Source organism: Macrobrachium nipponense, chromosome 38, assembly GCF_015104395.2.
Source record: "Macrobrachium nipponense isolate FS-2020 chromosome 38, ASM1510439v2, whole genome shotgun sequence".
NCBI classification, from domain to species: domain Eukaryota; kingdom Metazoa; phylum Arthropoda; class Malacostraca; order Decapoda; family Palaemonidae; genus Macrobrachium; species Macrobrachium nipponense.
In genome coordinates this window covers 26,334,825-26,352,671 of record NC_061098.1, presented here as the reverse complement: position 1 = coordinate 26,352,671, position 17,847 = coordinate 26,334,825, and the positions used below count along the sequence as shown (strand labels likewise).

General features: G+C 34.0%; 1 protein-coding gene across 1 annotated transcript in view; it reads left to right on the top strand.

Annotated features, from left to right (window-relative positions):
* Window positions 1-16,343, top strand: part of LOC135209710 (FMRFamide-related neuropeptides-like) — an 85,481-nt gene extending 69,138 nt beyond the window's left edge. Inside the window, exons 2-4 of the mRNA XM_064242475.1 lie at window positions 4,233-4,375; window positions 9,720-9,819; window positions 14,612-16,343. Coding sequence (XP_064098545.1) covers window positions 4,234-4,375; window positions 9,720-9,808 — 231 coding nt within the window. The 5' untranslated portion in view covers window position 4,233 and the 3' untranslated portion in view covers window positions 9,809-9,819; window positions 14,612-16,343. The remainder of the gene's footprint in view (window positions 1-4,232; window positions 4,376-9,719; window positions 9,820-14,611) is intronic.
* The last annotated feature ends 1,504 nt before the right edge of the window (window positions 16,344-17,847 follow it).

Here is a 17,847-nt window from a genome sequence, read left to right as displayed (position 1 = left end):
GGAGAACCAAATGGACTTCCAGAGTGGAATTTCTTTTTTTAAAGTTTCGTGTTGTGCTTTGCTTTTTCATTTTTTTGGTAGATTGTTCAAAATGATAGGTCATATTATTGGAAGGTTTATACTTGTATTTTACATGTATACATACATACATACTTAGAGAGAGAGAGAGAGAGAGAGAGAGAGAGAGAGAGAGAGAGAGAGAGAGAGAGAGAGTCCAGGCCAGTATAATGTATGCACCCTTTGCCATGCATCGCATATGCACAAAACGTTTTGTATATGTATTCGACGGAGCCTGTCCGCAAATACACAGAATATCTATTTATCTATCGATCTATCTGTCCACCTATTTATAGACAGATGTGTATTATTTGCATTCATCCGATACCAGAATGGTCCCGTGGCATATAAATATAAGAAGCGCTCGCCTTTCACCTTTATCTACAAGCGCTTCTTATGTTCTTAGCATATATATATTTACATATATTCACAAAATGATACAAATACTTGAAATTATCAAAATATAAGTTGATCAGTTTTGTCTACATCACTAAAAAAAAACATAGTTTCTGTGATACTTTAGGTAGCGCTGTGTAAATTCATTTGGGGTTTTTCGAATGTCGCATGCAAAGCTCATTTAATCCCTTTTGCCTCAGGGAAAACGTAAACACTCTTGTTTGCTTTATGGAAATGCAACACAAGCACTATTAATGGAGTTTTTCTTGTTATGTTAAGAAAAAATTGTCAGTGCATACAGCTACATACTGTAAAATGCAGCAGTTGCCTTTTGCTTGTGATACGATTCCATTCCTGTTTGGCTCTCTCTCTCTCTCTCTCTCTCTCTCTCTCTCTCTCTCTCTCTGAATAAGGAATTAACTTCGACCTATTATTATCATCAGAGATAAAAATGAACAATAACTAAACTTTTTATTTAGTATTTGGTTGATCCCTTATCATGCTCCAGCGATGTGATTTGCTTTGTATAAGGAACTATAAGTAACGCCTTAGCTACACAATGAGTTTGTATACATTAGATTTTAACCTCATTGATATTAGATTATTTCTGAAGACTTCAAAGCAGCATCTGTAAATCAAGTTAAATTCTGTTTAGGTAAGACGTTATCACACAGACCCTTGCCAAAGATGCTACTTTCCTTTATCTTATAACTATGGAATTTATTCCTGATGATGTTATTAGTCTCCTGGTAATGTTGTTTTCCCCCTCTCAGGATGTGTTCACCAATACTCTAAATATTGGTTGTTAAACTGGGGGTGATGCAAGGACCCACACATAAAACGAGCTCTCTACCACTCAGTTATGGCACCTATTTTTGTCTGATTTTATGAGTGCTTGTCTTTGTATGCTTCACAGTTTTTCAACTTGGCCTAATAAAGATCTTGATAGAATCACTATAAATTCTAGAGGAAATTGCAATTTATTAAATATATGAATAATCTGTTATCATGGTGTCAATCCCTATTTCGGATGACAGTTGTTAAATGTTTACGTTTCATTTGTAACTTTTTTTTGCTAAAATTTTACATAGGCATATACCTAAAATGTAATCATATTTAATTTTCATTGATTTCAGTCATGTTTACGTTTAGCAACAAATGCTGACTGCTCCAAAAAAACTCTTTTTCTCCTCTTAATTTGTGCATTGTGAATTTGAAAGCATTCTGAAGCGCTCATACTTTCTTTGAAAAACGTACGCAATATTCAAATGAGCTTCAACATGCAAATGCAAAAGCACTCTTCACATTCGTTCTCCCTTTCAAGTTTAAAAAAAATTTACAAACTTTTCATGTCTAAACCTCAGCTTAAAACTGAGCAAAATATTTACAAAAATCTTAGGTGACACTTAATGTATATTTTTCCTTTTTAGAACTTTCCACCTGTTTACCAGTTAAATGAAATCGTATTTGTGTGAGATTCCAATGAAAACTTGCAAAATATTTGACTGAGACAGCACGTCAGACTTTATAAAAGCTCTTCTGTTGTATATTTGCTTTTTCTTCTGAATTTTGAATGAATATCGTTTGATCTCGGTAGCGAATATAAACTGACCTTCTTCATTCATTTTCTGCAGAAAGCGTTTCTCATAAATATTTTTATGGGGTTATTGCAATATTTTTTATATCAGGCCTTTCTTGAGGAGCGGGTGAAATGTATTTCATTTTATATGTGCAATGCTTAAACTTATTTTTTAATTTTTGTTTTTAGTTTTTTCCTTACTATTTTAGGCTTAATATAGCGAAACAAAAACTCATTTTATAAACTTTTATAATGTTGTCCATCATGCGATGATTGCATAACATTTATAACCTTATATGTCATCTCTGGCTTAAAGTAACAGCAGAGAAAGTTAATTTATAACCTTATACATTGCTTCAAAGAAGATAAGCCATTTAGCCTCCTTCACAAATAAGAACACAGTGTTTACCTGTCACACGTGACAGCATCTGGAGTGAAAGCTCCACCTCTTTTCGCCCACCTGTGCAAGTACTCCACTTCTGGCTCCAGCTTTCGGCTCACACACACATTCTCCTTCATTCATTCACCTGGGCCTATTTACCTGCCCTAATTAGGAAGATGCACCTGCACAATGAAGGTTGTTTAAAGTTTTTTGAAGACTAGATGCATCGTCCTTCATTCAGGAAAGGTGGCTTTTGAGGACTTTTTTTTTCTTGTTTTTTTTTTTTTTTGGCTCCTCGTCTGAGGGACATCCCCTGAGCACTGAAAGTGAATCCATTTTGACGAGTATCTCTTTTTCTCTCTCACTCTCTTTGCCATCTGCAAATTTTATTCCCCCCTTTTGGTTTGCTTTGCATATTTCTTCTTCTTCTTCTTGTTCTTGTCTCTCTTATTCATAGCTTTCTTCCTACCTTTCCTCCCTCTACTACTTCATTCTTTGTTCTTATACTCTATTTTATCTTTTAGTTCCGACCAAAAGAAGGAATATTCTTAATGAGGGAAACGGAAGTTTTGATTTGAAGTATTTGGAGGGGATTTACTCATTTAAACTTCATTTGTGGTCCTTATATGATAGTATGGTATCCTATTATATATATATATATATATATATATATATATATATATATATATATATATATATATATATATATACACGTATGTGTAATAAGAAGCCATAATCCTTATACTTACCCTACCAGAAGCCGAATCCTGACCATTCCTTTTTTAAAGTACAACCACCCCTTCATATCCCCATCCCCTCCTCGTCCTCTTTAAGTAAGGGACGTGGTTCCACTATAAACGTTTGATGTTTATGTAGGAGGTGGGATGGGGAGGGGTTGGAGGGGGAGCGACTCTGAAAAGGGACGATTTTGAAAGGTGACCTACGGTGATTTTTATGACGCATAGCGAGGCCACAGCAGCGCCACCTGCCTGCTCCTCTTAAAGGAAACTTGGGAAAGCTTCTTCTTCTTCTTCTCTCAGGGATTTTCCGCTGTTTTGGTCACTCGAATATTAACTTTGGATACTAAGCGATTGTTTATCTTTATTTTATGTGGGGGTGTTGTTTAATTACTCATTAACCTACCGATATATTGTTGATCTTACACGTAATTTTGAATATACCCAAGTTTGAAATGTTTGTTATGAAACCAAATTAATTGTTGATTTTCATTTTTTATTAACGACAATTTTTTCACTGAATTACTGATTTACACTTACTTAGGCATGGATATAACTTTGTTAGTGATTTTATAAACATATTAGTTTGTTTCTTTAAAATTTACGACATATTTAATTTGTTTGCACAGTGTAGTTTTAATCCATCAAACAAACACCTCTTCCGCCTTCATACATACAATAAACTCATTCTCATCTCATGAAATTCATTGGGGAAAATAATTGAAAATCTCTCTCTCTCTCTCTCTCTCTCTCTCTCTCTCTCTCTCTCTCTCTCTCTCTCTCTCTCTTCTATCAATTCTTCAATTCTACAATAAACTCCCCATCTGAAGATGTTACTTGAAGAAAATTCAACTCTATCAAATATATAGATCTCTCTCTCTCTCTCTCTCTCTCTCTCTCTCTCTCTCTCTCTCTCTCTCATAAACACATACTCATAATAGTCATCCCAAGAAGTTACTTGCACAACTTTCAACTCTATCAAATATCAAATGTATAAATCTCTCTCTCTCTCTCTCTCTCTCTTACAAGCAACTACCCACACTCACCTCATCTCTCTTTTTCTTTCTCCCCCTTCGAACAGAATGTCCGTACAGACCCGACTCGTAGTGGCCGTTATGGTGGTCCTCGTCGTCCTGGCCGTTTTCACCGACCACGCCAGCGCCGGATACAGGAAGCCTCCCTTCAACGGCTCCATCTTCGGGAAGCGATCTGGCGGTGACCCTGGTGAGTTCGCTTTTCCAGCTTTCGAACGAATTTTTATTGTACTATTTGTGTTCTTTTTTCAGTGGTTTGTAGTTTTTGTGTGTTTTTATGTGAACTCATCCTTAGTTCATCCTTCATTATTATTTGTTAATGGTTTTGATCAAATGTATTTTCTTTAGGTTCGGCTTATTGATACTTTTGAGCAAGTGTATTTTCTTCGAGTTCGCTGTTCGAGTATTGGACTGAATTTTTGAACTGTTCGTGTTTTTTTCTGTGGTTTGTAGTTTTACTGTGTGGTTTTTATGTGAATTCATCCTTTGTTAATACTCATTGATGGTTTTGATCAAATGTATTTTCTTTGAGTTCGGCTTTAGAGTTTTTGATTGGATTTTTGAACTGTTTATGTTTTTAAGTGGTTTATAGTTTTTGTTGTGTGTTTTTTTTATGCGAATTCATCCTTCGTTTTTATTTGTTAATGGCTTTAAGCAAACATATTTTCTTTGATTTCGGCTTTTGAGTGTTTGACTGAATTTTTGAACTGTTTATGGTTTGTTTAAAGTGGTTTATAGTTTTTTTTGTGTGTGTTTTTTTACGTGAATTTATCCTTCTTTTTTATTTGTTTTTGGTTTGGAATAAATGCATTATTTTTCAGTTAGGATTTCGAGTTATTTTTTATGGAATTTTTGAACGGTAGTATGATTTTATTAAGTGGTGTATACATTTTTATTATTGATCTTTTTAATTTGTTGTGTTTTTTTACGTGAAATCGTCCTAGGTTTTTTTGTAATGTATTGAACAAATTTATTTTCTTTACACGCTTTTTACTTTTAATTTTTTTTTTTCTAGCGATTGATTTATTTAAGCATTTTTCTCCTGTTTTTAAGATTTTCTTTATCAACATTTTCGTTATATTAGATATCTTCGATAATTATAAATAATATCACTAATTATTTTAAGAAATTTTGAAAATTCTAAGAAATTCCTTATTTTTCTCTTTCTATATTCTTATGAAAATCCAAGGTAATCGTTTTAATGTCTATAGGTTTTTTCGTAATAAACTCGATTCGATTTGTTTAAGCTTCGCGTAGATAGTTTTTCTTAACAATGCTGATATCTTAATCTAAAGCAATGGTTCCCAACCTTTTTTGGGCCATGCCCCACCATGCCCCACCTAATCACCTCTGAAATCCTGATGCCCTTGTGCTGGTATTTAATTCTTACATATTCTCGTGGAGGAAGCCTAAAACCCCATTAACTTGGTTTAAATATTCTCGAATTACAACCCCCAACCTTTGGAGCTACTAATCTTAAGAAATAGCAATGGCATTCGGTCGTGAGTGAGTTATTTACTACTGGCATAGAATTATCTCTCGGTTTCTTGAGCTTCAGATGCAAACTTTTGCCCAGTAATATCATACTCTCTCTCTCTCTCTCTCTCTCTCTCTCTCTCTCTCTCTCTCTCTCTCTCTCTCTCTCTCTCTCTCGTAAGAACTTTCCACTTTATTACTTAATAATCATATTTTTAAACAGAATTAGGTTTCAATATATTTCTTTTAATAAATGCAGAGTATCTCTTCTGGAGTATCTCTCTCTCTCTCTCTCTCTCTCTCTCTCTGCTATAAGGAAATTCTTCCTCTCTCTCTCCCACTCCAGAGGTACAGTTGCACATTAAAGGGACTGGTTGTAATAGTCTATTTTCTTATTGATTCGAGAGCTAACAGCGAGAGCTTCGTGAAATTCAAACTATCATTTCAACTAAATGACTTTTCGTTTGCTTTTATTTTGCAAATTCTAATATGAGTGTATCTTTTGTAGGATTTTGTCTGATATTCTGTCATTTTTAAAATCTTTAGTATCTATTTTATACCATTTTCCGTAGATTTGCTATTCTGAAAATTCATGTACATATTATCATACCACCTTATCTCCATTAAAACCCTAGGTTTATAAAATCTTTTGAATTATCTTTTCTATATTTTTACGTGTCATCTTTAACTACACCTACTTTTTAAAGCCTTTATTCATTGCTCTAGTTACTTAGGTCTTCGCTCTCAGATTCCCTTAAAAAATATATATATATATATATATTATATATATATACTTATTATATATATATATATAATAATATATATACCATACATACATAATATATATATGTATGTATGTAATGTATTCGAATCAATGGATTCTTTTTTCCTTCTTCCTCTATTCGCGATGGGATGACATCAAGGAGGGCCGTTGTAACGCAGTGCATATTTTGCCCAGCCGCGAAAAGGGGTTGACAAAAGACGGGAGAAGTATTCATATATCAAAAGATAATGACGTGTCTCAGGCTTTGAAAAGGTGCCATCGGAACCCCGTGTCTCGATGGACGCTGCATTCCTTTTGTGTCTGTGGGTACTCGCCGAGTGGATTGCAGTCTGAGGTTTTGCCTTGAGAGAGGCGAAGCTTGAGGAAACGAGAGGAGGGAAAATAAGATAGGGTTTGGGATACGTTGGATAAAAAGGCTTAGACATCAAGACATGGTGTTATGAATGCAATCAGTCAAAGTCTTTTATTATTTATTGTTTTTCATTTATTATTATGTTTTATTATTATTATTATTTTTTTTTTTTTTTTTTTATTTTTGGGGGGTTTATCACAGTCCTCCAATTCGACTGGGTGGTATTTATAGAGTGGGGCGGTTCCGGGTTGCAATCCCGGCTATCCTTAGGAATCCATCACTTTTCTTACTATGTGCGCCGTTTCTAGGATCACACTCTTCTGCATGAGTCCTGGAGCTACTTCAGCCTCTAGCGTTTTCCAGATTCCTTTTCAGGGATTTTGGGATCGGTGCCTAGTGTTCCTTCATAATTATTTGGGTTCCAATTTCCACTGGCATATCCCATATCCTTGTTATTCCTATTTTCAGATCTTGTAATAACTTATTCCATTTTTCACCCATTTCTTTCTCTTCAACTCTGGTGTCCCATGGTATGCAACATCAGTGAGTGATACTTTCTTCTTGATTTTGTCAATCAACGTCACGTCTGGTCTATTTGCACGTATCACCCTATGTGTTCTGATACCATAGTCCCAGAGAATCTTTGCCTGATCGTTTTCTATGACTCCTTCAGGTTGGTGCTCGTACCACTTATTAATGCAAGGTAGCTGGTGTTTCTTGAACAGGCTCCAGTGGAGGGCTTTTGCTACTGAATCATGCCTCCATTTGTACTGGTTCTGTGCAAGTGCCGGACATTCACTTGCTATGTAGTTTATGGTTTCATTTTTCGTATTGCACTTCCTACATGTGGGCGAAATGTTATTTCCATCTATCGTTCTTCGAATATATCTGGTTCTTAGGGCCTGATCTTGTGCCGCTGTTATCATTCCTTCTGTTTCCTTCTTGATCTCTCCCCTCTGTAACCATTGCCATGTGTCATCGCTGGCCAGTTCTTTAGTCTGTCTCATGTATTGTCATTGCATTGGTTTGTTGTGCCATTCGTCTGTTCTGTTTGTCATTCTCTTGTCTGTATATTCCTGGGTCTTCGTCTACTTTTATTATTATTATTATTATTATTATTATTATTATTATTATTATTATTATTATTATTATTCAGCTGACTTAATATGCAATATGATGGCAAAAATGTTAAGGAATCAGGACACGGTGTTATAAATGCAAGTCATTGAAAGTGTCATTATTATTTATTATTATTATTATTATTATTATTATTATTTAGTTATTATCTTATTATTATTATTTTATTAATTATTATTATTATTATTATTATTAGCTAACCAAATTATTGCAATATATGGATAACAAGAAGGTATCAGATTAGATTCAAGTTAGGGAGTGTTAATTATTATTGCTATTCAAAAGGTAGGCAAACTAAAAAAATGGATTCATACAATTTTCCATCATCTAAAAGAGGAAAACTCAAAAGCATTAAACCAAGTAAATGATTTATGAACTGACCAAATTCAAAAAACTTTCGTCCTTCTCTATATTATTATTTGCAAGAAACACCTTTGAATTTTGACACAACGCGTTTCCAAAATCATTTTCTTAAACCCTTTTCATAAATCATAAATATATTATTGTTTTTTGTATAGTGAAACATCTTGTCTATAGATGACATGGCGTCTGGAACAGGATACAGGAGTTTTCAGTAACTTGAACAAAATTAGATTTTTACCCTGCACAGGAAAAAAAAAATCCTCTCTTATTCGATTAGTTTTTTTTTCAACTTCCTCCGTTTTCATTTAGTTTTATCGTTTCCTCCTGAATTTCCTGTCGTCTATTTTTTCACTTCCCCTTTTACTCGTCTTTTTAAATATTGCGAAGAATTCTCTATTCCCTTAAATATCTTGAAGAATATCGTCATTACCCTCCTGAAATATCTCTAAGAAAAGCTTTATCATTCAACTTTTCCCCCTGGCATTTATTTATCCACTCTTCTTTTGCACCGTCTTTCTCATCCTTTGTCTCCCCTTCTCTTCTCTTAATCCTGATCCTTCTTATGTCCTTCTAAGCCTTGATCATCTTGATTCTTTTGTTTTTTTCTCTCTCTGCTTTTCTATCTTTTCATAAAAGAACAAATCGGTCTAAGTAACGTGGATAGAAAGGACAATCTTGTCTTCTTTTCCTTGCTGAAGGTTTTAGCCACTTTCGAGTGTAAGAAATTTGTAGGTAGGAAATATGGATTATAAATCATTCTTGAGTCTGTATATATCTGCTCGTCATTAATATGTGGTTATTTGCTACTAAAACAGACTGTATGTCTCGTTATCCTGACCCGGTAAAGACATCGGATGCACCGTTGTTCTCGCTGAGACTGAATCTTTTATAAAATAGTAGGTTTTAGCATAGAACTTGGAAATGCAGGCTCTCACTTCAAGATTAATGATCTAGATGGATTGGGTCTGTTGCTTATTGCTGTCAAAATGATCACGACTCTAGATTGATTATGGTATTCCTCGGAAGATGGCGCAAAAATAATATATTACATTGAACTGCGTTATCTTTGTTGCTTTATACAATCGATTTCTTTGTGCGTGTGAGTGCGTTTAAGAAAAGCCCCATTCAGTGAAACTTCCGAGAGGAAATTAATAGACTTATTTACATTATTATGGCATGTTTATCTGTATCCTTCTTGGAAAATAGCTGACATGATTGGTCATAAGCTTCAATGAGGCTCTGATATACTTTTAATCTCTTTTCCATTTCATTTTTCTCACACTTAAATGCTCCTAAGATATTCTCTGCTTAATTCCTTACGAATCTTATAAAAGGGAAAATTTATTTGCAAGTTAACAATCTCTCAGACTTTTCCAAAACGAATGACAATTAACAAATTGCTTTCTTCTTCTCTTTCCGCAGCATACGAATCCGGCAAGACTCTCGCCTCTATCTGCCAGGTGGCCGTCGAAGCTTGCTCCGCTTGGTTCCCCGGACCCGAGAAGAAGTGAACTCCATAATGGTGAGACTCCCATTGCATTTTATGGAAAACTCGCACCTATTGATTGACAAATGTTAGGAGAATGGCCGCCGATATTATAAAGGCCGTTTGATGTGGTTTATCCTTGTTATTATTAAATATATTAGGAAGTTTTCTGTGTGCCTGTATGGAACAAATAATAAAGACATAAATTAATAAAGATTTTGTTTACATTTCTGCGTCGGTATCCTGGACTGGGACAAACTTCTTTTATGGTTTTGTAGACTGGGACCAAATTTATCATTTTCCTGGGTATACTGAAGAATAGTTTCATCTATATTTACATGACTAGTTTGCCATATACCTATGATTTAATGAATTCCTTCAGGAAGGGTCTTCTAATCACTGTTTTGAGTTGTTTTGCCAATGAGAAAAGACTTGTCAATCAAATGTTACACCAGTGAATGAATATATTATTTAAACCAGTTGCTTTCCCATCTTTAAAACCCAAGAAATGACCTTTAACCAAATACCACTCTCTAATTGATAATTCTGTTCACGAGGGACAGATAGTTTTTTTTTGCTTATCAGGGAAATGAAACTGAATAAAAAAAAAAAAAAAGGTGTGGCAAATACCTCTCGGGATATTAGCAAAACTTGGGTGCCAGTTACTTATGGATTTTCTGTAAGTGACCTAATGAAAAGTATTGCTTTTAATATTTGGCCCAACACTAACTGTGCTTAAATCCGAAAAATATGAGCTAAGTCAACATTCAATAACTGATGACTTCAATAACTTTCCACAATTAACAACGTTAATTTCCCTTCAAGAAATACACATAGAAATTAGGATTAGGTCTACATGGGGTGATATGTTATTAAAATGTGCATAAGAACGAGTTTGGATACATATACTGTGTTCTCTCTCTCTCTCTCTCTCTCTCTCTCTCTCTCTCTCTCTCTCTCTCTTGTATGTGTATGAATGTGTGTATATATATCATATTATATATATATATATATATATATTATATATATATATATATATATATATATATATATATACATAGATTATTGGTATTGCCATTCAGCCGTTTACGGCTTTGGAGAAAACATCTCATATTAATAAGATCTCGTGCCAGCGATGAGTATTCGGATCATTTGAATAAGGAGTTCCACTTTAAGCCCACAGTTGCATATCTTTGTAAAGTGCAGAAAGGTAGCACTTTGCTTTTTGTGGCACTGATGACGTCTTTAAAAATCTGTTGCCCTATGACCTATACAGCGTAATTCGTTTGGTTTACATGGACTTAATGACAATGGAGAGACTGGCATATGCCACTGCTTACCTGTTTCACCTTCCATCGTGGGCCACTGAACCCTTTGCTGTATAATTGTCTTTAGTTGAATACAACTATTTCGTGCTGGTACTCATTGTAAGGTCCGCGTCATTCTTAGGAATTTGGCAACAGGCAATGCGCTTTTCATTTCTCTGTCCAATTTTAGACGGATACTCTTATGCAGATGATTCTACTCTTGTCAATAGGTGAGAAATATCGAAGCTGAACTTGTTAGCTGGAACATAAAACAATTTACTAAGTGGTACATGAGAAGTCGATGACCCACGATTCTAGCAACAGTAGAATTATAAGGAACAACGTAAATATTCTTTATTATAACTTTCGAATATAGTATAGAGTCAGTAGGAAACTTAGTGTTGGTCACAAAACTGCCAGTATCCATAACAATGATATATTGATAGTCGTAAGTGCTACAGATCCGTTGTTTAGCAGTTGTTTGAGAGTATAATTCTTCCATTTTGAATGCTTGAGCTGTAGGTCCCGTTGCTAGGTAACCAACTGGTTCCTAGCCAAGTGAAAATATCTAACCCTTCGGGCCAGCCCTGGGAGAGCTGTTAACCAGCTTTGTGGTCTGGTTAAACTAACATAAACTTAACTTAATCGACCTGAATATTTACCTTCTGGGCAAAGATGGTTCGAAATGGTAGTTCCACTACTCATTCCATGATATAGTTGTACCACTTGGATTTCCAACTGCTGTACCTCTACTGTCATAAATGGAAGTGATATAGGATCGTTAAGTACCTGAGAGGCTTGGAGTAAGGGACCTTCATTCTTCATACTGATATAGAGTCAGTCGTCGGGTAGGCTGGAAGGTATTCGTATTTGCCCCACGCGGGTTTACGTTTATGCAATAATAATAATAATAATAATAATAATAATAATAATAATAATAATAATAATAATAATAATAATAAAAAGCTAAGAAAACAATGCAATAACAAATGAAATATTGATTCATTCAGCCTCTTAAACTTCTTTCAGCCTAACACGAGAGAGAGAGAGAGAGAGAGAGAGAGAGAGAGAGAGAGAGAGAGAGAGAGAGAGAGAGAGAGAGTTAATCAAATAGCGTAGCAGCTAATTGGACGCAATACTTATGAACAGTATCCTACTTTTCACTGCACATAAATGAAAACAAACTAACCCTTTTAAACTAAATACTTAATGAAGAAGCCGAGTGTATAAGCAAGACAGTTATCTGAACTATTATGGATATATTCTTTTATTTGGGTATTATAAATCTTTCGTTATTAAGAGAGAGCGAGAGAGAGAGAGTACGAGAGAGAGAGAGAAGTAGAAAGGATAGGAAGGGAATGTTCTACTGATCCTATTCAAGTCCCAGTGCTGTACGACTAAATTAGCCTACGGAGATGGAGGCTTCAGGTATATCTGAGTGACAGCGTGGATTGTAACTCTGTTGACCATAGAAGGGAGTTATGTACCTGATAGGTAAACGACTGTAGTGTCCGTAGCGAGAAGATAAATTAAAGGATATTTGGAGGGTAATGTTGTCTCCAAAGGCTTGATGAGAAATTGAAGGCTAATGTATTTATATATAGAATATACAAAACACACACACACACACACAACACAAACACACACACATATATATATATATATATATATGAGAGGGATATATATAGATAAGATATATAGATATAATCTAGATAATAACAACAACAACAACATAATATAAAATATAGAGATATATATATATATATAATATATATATATTATATATATTAGACACACACCAACAAACACACACACACAAAACAACACACACACACACACACATTGATATATATATATATATATATATATATATATATATATATATATATAGATATATATATATATATATATATATATAATCTCTCTCTCTCATTCACGAACATCGTCTGACAACCTAGCACATAAATAATAATAAATAATAATAAAATAAATAATAAAATAATAATAATAATAATATAATAAAACATTTGAAAGAAAATCTTCGGAATTTGATTCTAAGTATTTCAGAAGGCTCCTAAGAGTAAGTTAGTAAATGGTCCCTAAAGAATATGTTACCAGAAATATGCTAATTATGACGATAATACATAACAAAGAAGTCTTGCTACCGAAACGTATCAGGAACATATTCACATCCTTAAAATATTAGTAATGTACTGAACAAAAATTGAAAGTCCCACTTCATGACAATGGCGGAAAGTCAAGGAATTTCTTTGACTAAAATTCACATTCAAAAATGATCTCCAGCAATTCCTGAAAACCGGAGAATGACGTCTCATCAATATTGTTTTGGTTTTTCTCACTGTATCTGCATCAAATAGTGTGGTGTTAATTTTGACAGACATAGACTGAAAGAGATTAAATTAATGGGAGAACCATTACTTTGATTTAGACCGGTACCTAGGAGGGTTTAAATTTTTAGTAGTGATTCTTTTCCTGATGAAAATCTAGATGTTTTATTACATCTGATATTCAAAGGTCAGGTGTTCTTGTGCTGAAATAATAATTGGTTATTAGAAATTGTTTGTATTTATATTATTTATATTAATCGACTCGTTAGAGAGAGAGAGAGAGAGAGAGAGAGAGAGAGAGAGAGAGAGAGAGAGAGAGAGAGAGAGAAGAGATTCCCCAGAATCCCAGAAAAAAATGTAAAAACAATGAAATGGAATCCAAATGGAATCTTGGTTCTTCGAGCATACGTAACGAAGGGTTGATTCTAATGAAGGCAGACTCCCAGAACTGAAGAATTAAACGCTCAAATTTGTCCGGGGAGAGAATGAGAGAGAAAGCTGTCTTAATGAAGGAACATTAGGACAAGATAAGAGTTGCGGAAAAATGGGAAATTCTGGGAGATGAAGCCCTGTTTGTTACAGAGGTATCAACGCCCAACAGATGTCTGAAGCAAGGGGTCTTGGTTCATACGTATATTTTTCCAGATACGTTCAAGAAAAACGTATATAATTATTAGCCCTACCGAGGAGAAAAACTACCTTATGATATTCATCTTAATTTCAATTCTCTCTCTCTCTCTCTCTCTCTCTCTCTCTCTCTCTCTCTCTCTCTCTCTCTCTCTCTCGCATAATCGCTTGATGACTGAAAGATCTACGTATATGATATGTGAAGCTGTATAAATATTTGATTATTGATGAACTTAAGCAAATGTAAGGTTAGCAAAGCGAAGCAAATACATTTAGACGTGTGCAGAAAAACACACACACTGGCATACACACATACAAGTTTATAAACAAAGTAAGGCTAGCTATGATACAGAATGACAAAGAGATAGAGTAAACTCGACTATAAAGTTTAAACATGCTCACAAAAAGAATGTATCTGAAAGAATATCATTTAAAGAATAGGTATATTTTGACCATTTGAGCCACTGGGGCATTGAACATAAGCATACCAATGCATAATAAGAGTCATACCTTTCATTAACAATTTCCTCTCTTTTTCCCTTACAGGAGGAGCTGGGTCATCCCTTACAGGGGTCACTCGAGAATTAAGAGAACTACGTTTCCTTCCTCCATCTCTCTGACACCATAGGTAGATTAGATGGCTACTCCCACCTGGCCAAAAAATGTCAAACTTCCCAACCACCCTGTAGTACTTGGCTGCTGCTGCTGCTATTACAACCTTTGGCCCGTGGATTCTCTGTCCAGATTCCGGTGAAACAAAAGCGACTGGATCCTCTTTTGCATAGATTCTGAATAGGCGGAAGCCTCTTAAAGTGATTTAATCCTGATCTGGTGTTTCTTCTCGCACGTTCATTGGTTTCCTAAATCGGGGTTACGGTATATTTTACTTATGTCACCTCCAGAGCAACTGTTTCTCCCTGTAGACGTGTATATCCCCAGTCAGATGCAAATATATTATTTTTAAACTGCTTGTCATGCCATGGGTAGTGATTCATGATTCTTCTTCTTCTTCTTCTTCTTCTTCTTCTTCTTCTTCTTCTTCTTCTGTTTACGTGAAGACGCAAGGGAAGTGAAGCGAACCTTTTCATTCCTAAATAATCTCCTATACTGCCTATCTTGTCAGAGACACAGAGAATTGTATCTGTCGTGAGATGTGTTCCATTTAAGATTATTATTATTATCATTATTATTATTATTAGAGTTACGCCTGAGAATGGTTCTTTGAAATTAAAAAAGAAAAACTCTAAAAAAAGAAGATATATTTAAATCAACACTTATATTCAACATATAAAGATCCTACGCTTAGCTAACATGATATAAAGATTTAGGAGTTTTTGCATGATATTTCAGTTATACGTATATTAGAGTACCTTACTTGTTTTTATTAAGTTTTGGATCCAAGGAAATCTGTTGTTATTATTTAACATTATATTCAAGAGCATGTCTCCAAATGAGTGTTTGTTTCTGTGCGCGAGTGTGTGTTTGCGCGCCCGTGTATGTGTGTGTGCGTGCGTGCGTGCGTGTATGTGTGTGTGTGACTGACGTAGCATAAACCCTGTAAGAAAGTCACGAAGAGATGTCTGGAGAAAGGAATAAAAGATATAAAAGTGCCCTTGGTCCTAAAGCACTACAGACCACCATCAAACGAAAGTAGGATATCACACAACCCTACAGCAGGCTGGATCTACAGAATAATGAAGTGAATCTTTATCGAAAGTTATAGAGCAGCATTCTGCTCATGTAACGTCGACTAAGGCCGAAGGCTATATTGAAGGATATCCGGAATTCCACAGACATCGTAAAAACAGGAAATGGAAAGGTTCCTTGACAACAATAGAAAAGTCATAAGTTTTCAGAAGGAAAGGAAGTTCTTTTGCTTGAGTTAGATAAACTGGATGAAAGATGTTGTAATCTGGAGGTTATGAATGATCGTATGTGTATAAATAAAATGATGTAAGGAAGGTTCTATGTCTCCCTTTGAATGGACTGTGCTGTTGAGTTATATGGTTCATCTGTATCGTTAATAATTCAATTTATTGATGAGGTTAGAGATCTAGAGAAAAAGGCCCTACTAAAATACATTATCATTTTCAGATTGAAACCCAAGCAATACAAATTCATTCGTTTTGAGGTTGGATTAGCCATTTGTTTCTGAATGATGAATTACACGTACGCCCTTCCTTTTTCTTATTGTGAAACATTGGCAGTTCACTGTACAACTAAAGTTAGGATCTTTCTATGTCACCACAGCAGTTACAAATAAATGTTATAAAGAGCTCTTGTTTTCTTATTTACCTTTCTCATTTAACTTATTCGATTTGTATAGATAGATTAGGATGGAATGAGGTGTTAAAATTTTAAATCATTAGTAAAAAGTAATTAATGTTTTATCCCTCTTGTCCTTGTTTATTGCTAAATCTAAAAAGATATACAATACAAAAATGAAATTAACCAATGACAGATTTTGTCATTCACTGAAATATGAAACTGCCAAGAATAATTCAAAATAACCTTGATAGCACAAGTATTACCAATTGATAATTTTTTGTTCTGAAGGCAGTTCTAATGGCATGAAAATATTACCAATTAAAATCTAAACATAAAAGTTAGAATTTTAATGTAATCTAATCAAGTGTAATTATATACATACACATAAATATATAATTATATAGATATATCTACATACATATATATATATATATAATATATATATATATATATATATATATATGTATATATATATATATATATATAGATAGATAGATAGTTTAGATAGATAGATAGTAAACAGATATAGATACATAAAGATAAAATAGATCCCGCTGTACTTGCGCGCTACCAGCGAAGATGAAGATGTTAAAAGGAAGAAAAAGAAAAATAAAATAAAAAAAGTCATAATCCATACGGTCGAATTGCGAGAAATCTAAGGCTGCAAGAAAGATCTCTAAATGTCTTGGGAGTAACTGAGGCCAAAGTGGAGAAAGGCGGAAGGGTCACGTCAGATTAAAAAATCCTAGGAGTTACACACATTTATATAAATATATATATATCATATACATATATATATATATATATATATATATATATATATATATATATATATATATATAATATATATATACAGAAACCGTATTGGCAAAACTACAAAATTCCTAAAATTATTAAAATAAAAAGTAAAGAAAAAGGTTTTATCATTAAATAATTTTGAAAATCTTTCAGGAAAAAAATAATACTTTCGTGCTGGCAATATTTCTAATATAGGTAACTGGAGTAATATAGATAATAAAACTGAAGTAAGAATTTTATGCGTAGAAATTTTTCTGTACAATTTTTACATTAAATAACGTTAATGACATTTCCTATTTTCGAAAGCAATTGCGATTACAAGAATTGATTTTACGGATATACACGTCCAGATGCACTTCCTTGACCACAATTTCACGTCTACAACTTCTTAAATCCAGAACTTCTTAAAATCTTTCTGAGTTTCTTAGTGACCTAACTTTTTGACATCCAAACGGGAGGTCTGTCTCCAGGCTCCGAAGTCTGCTGATCTTTCTGATGCTCAATTAGAAAGAGTGCGCGTTGTGTTTTGTTCAAAAATTGCTTTCGTGGATTAGCCAGAGTTTGGATGATATATTTTTGGTTTGGTTCATGTTTACAACTACTTGTATATTATATGAATATATATATATATATATATATATATATATATATATATTATATATATATATATATATAATATATATATTAAGCTAAGGCCACAGAAAAAAATAAAAGAA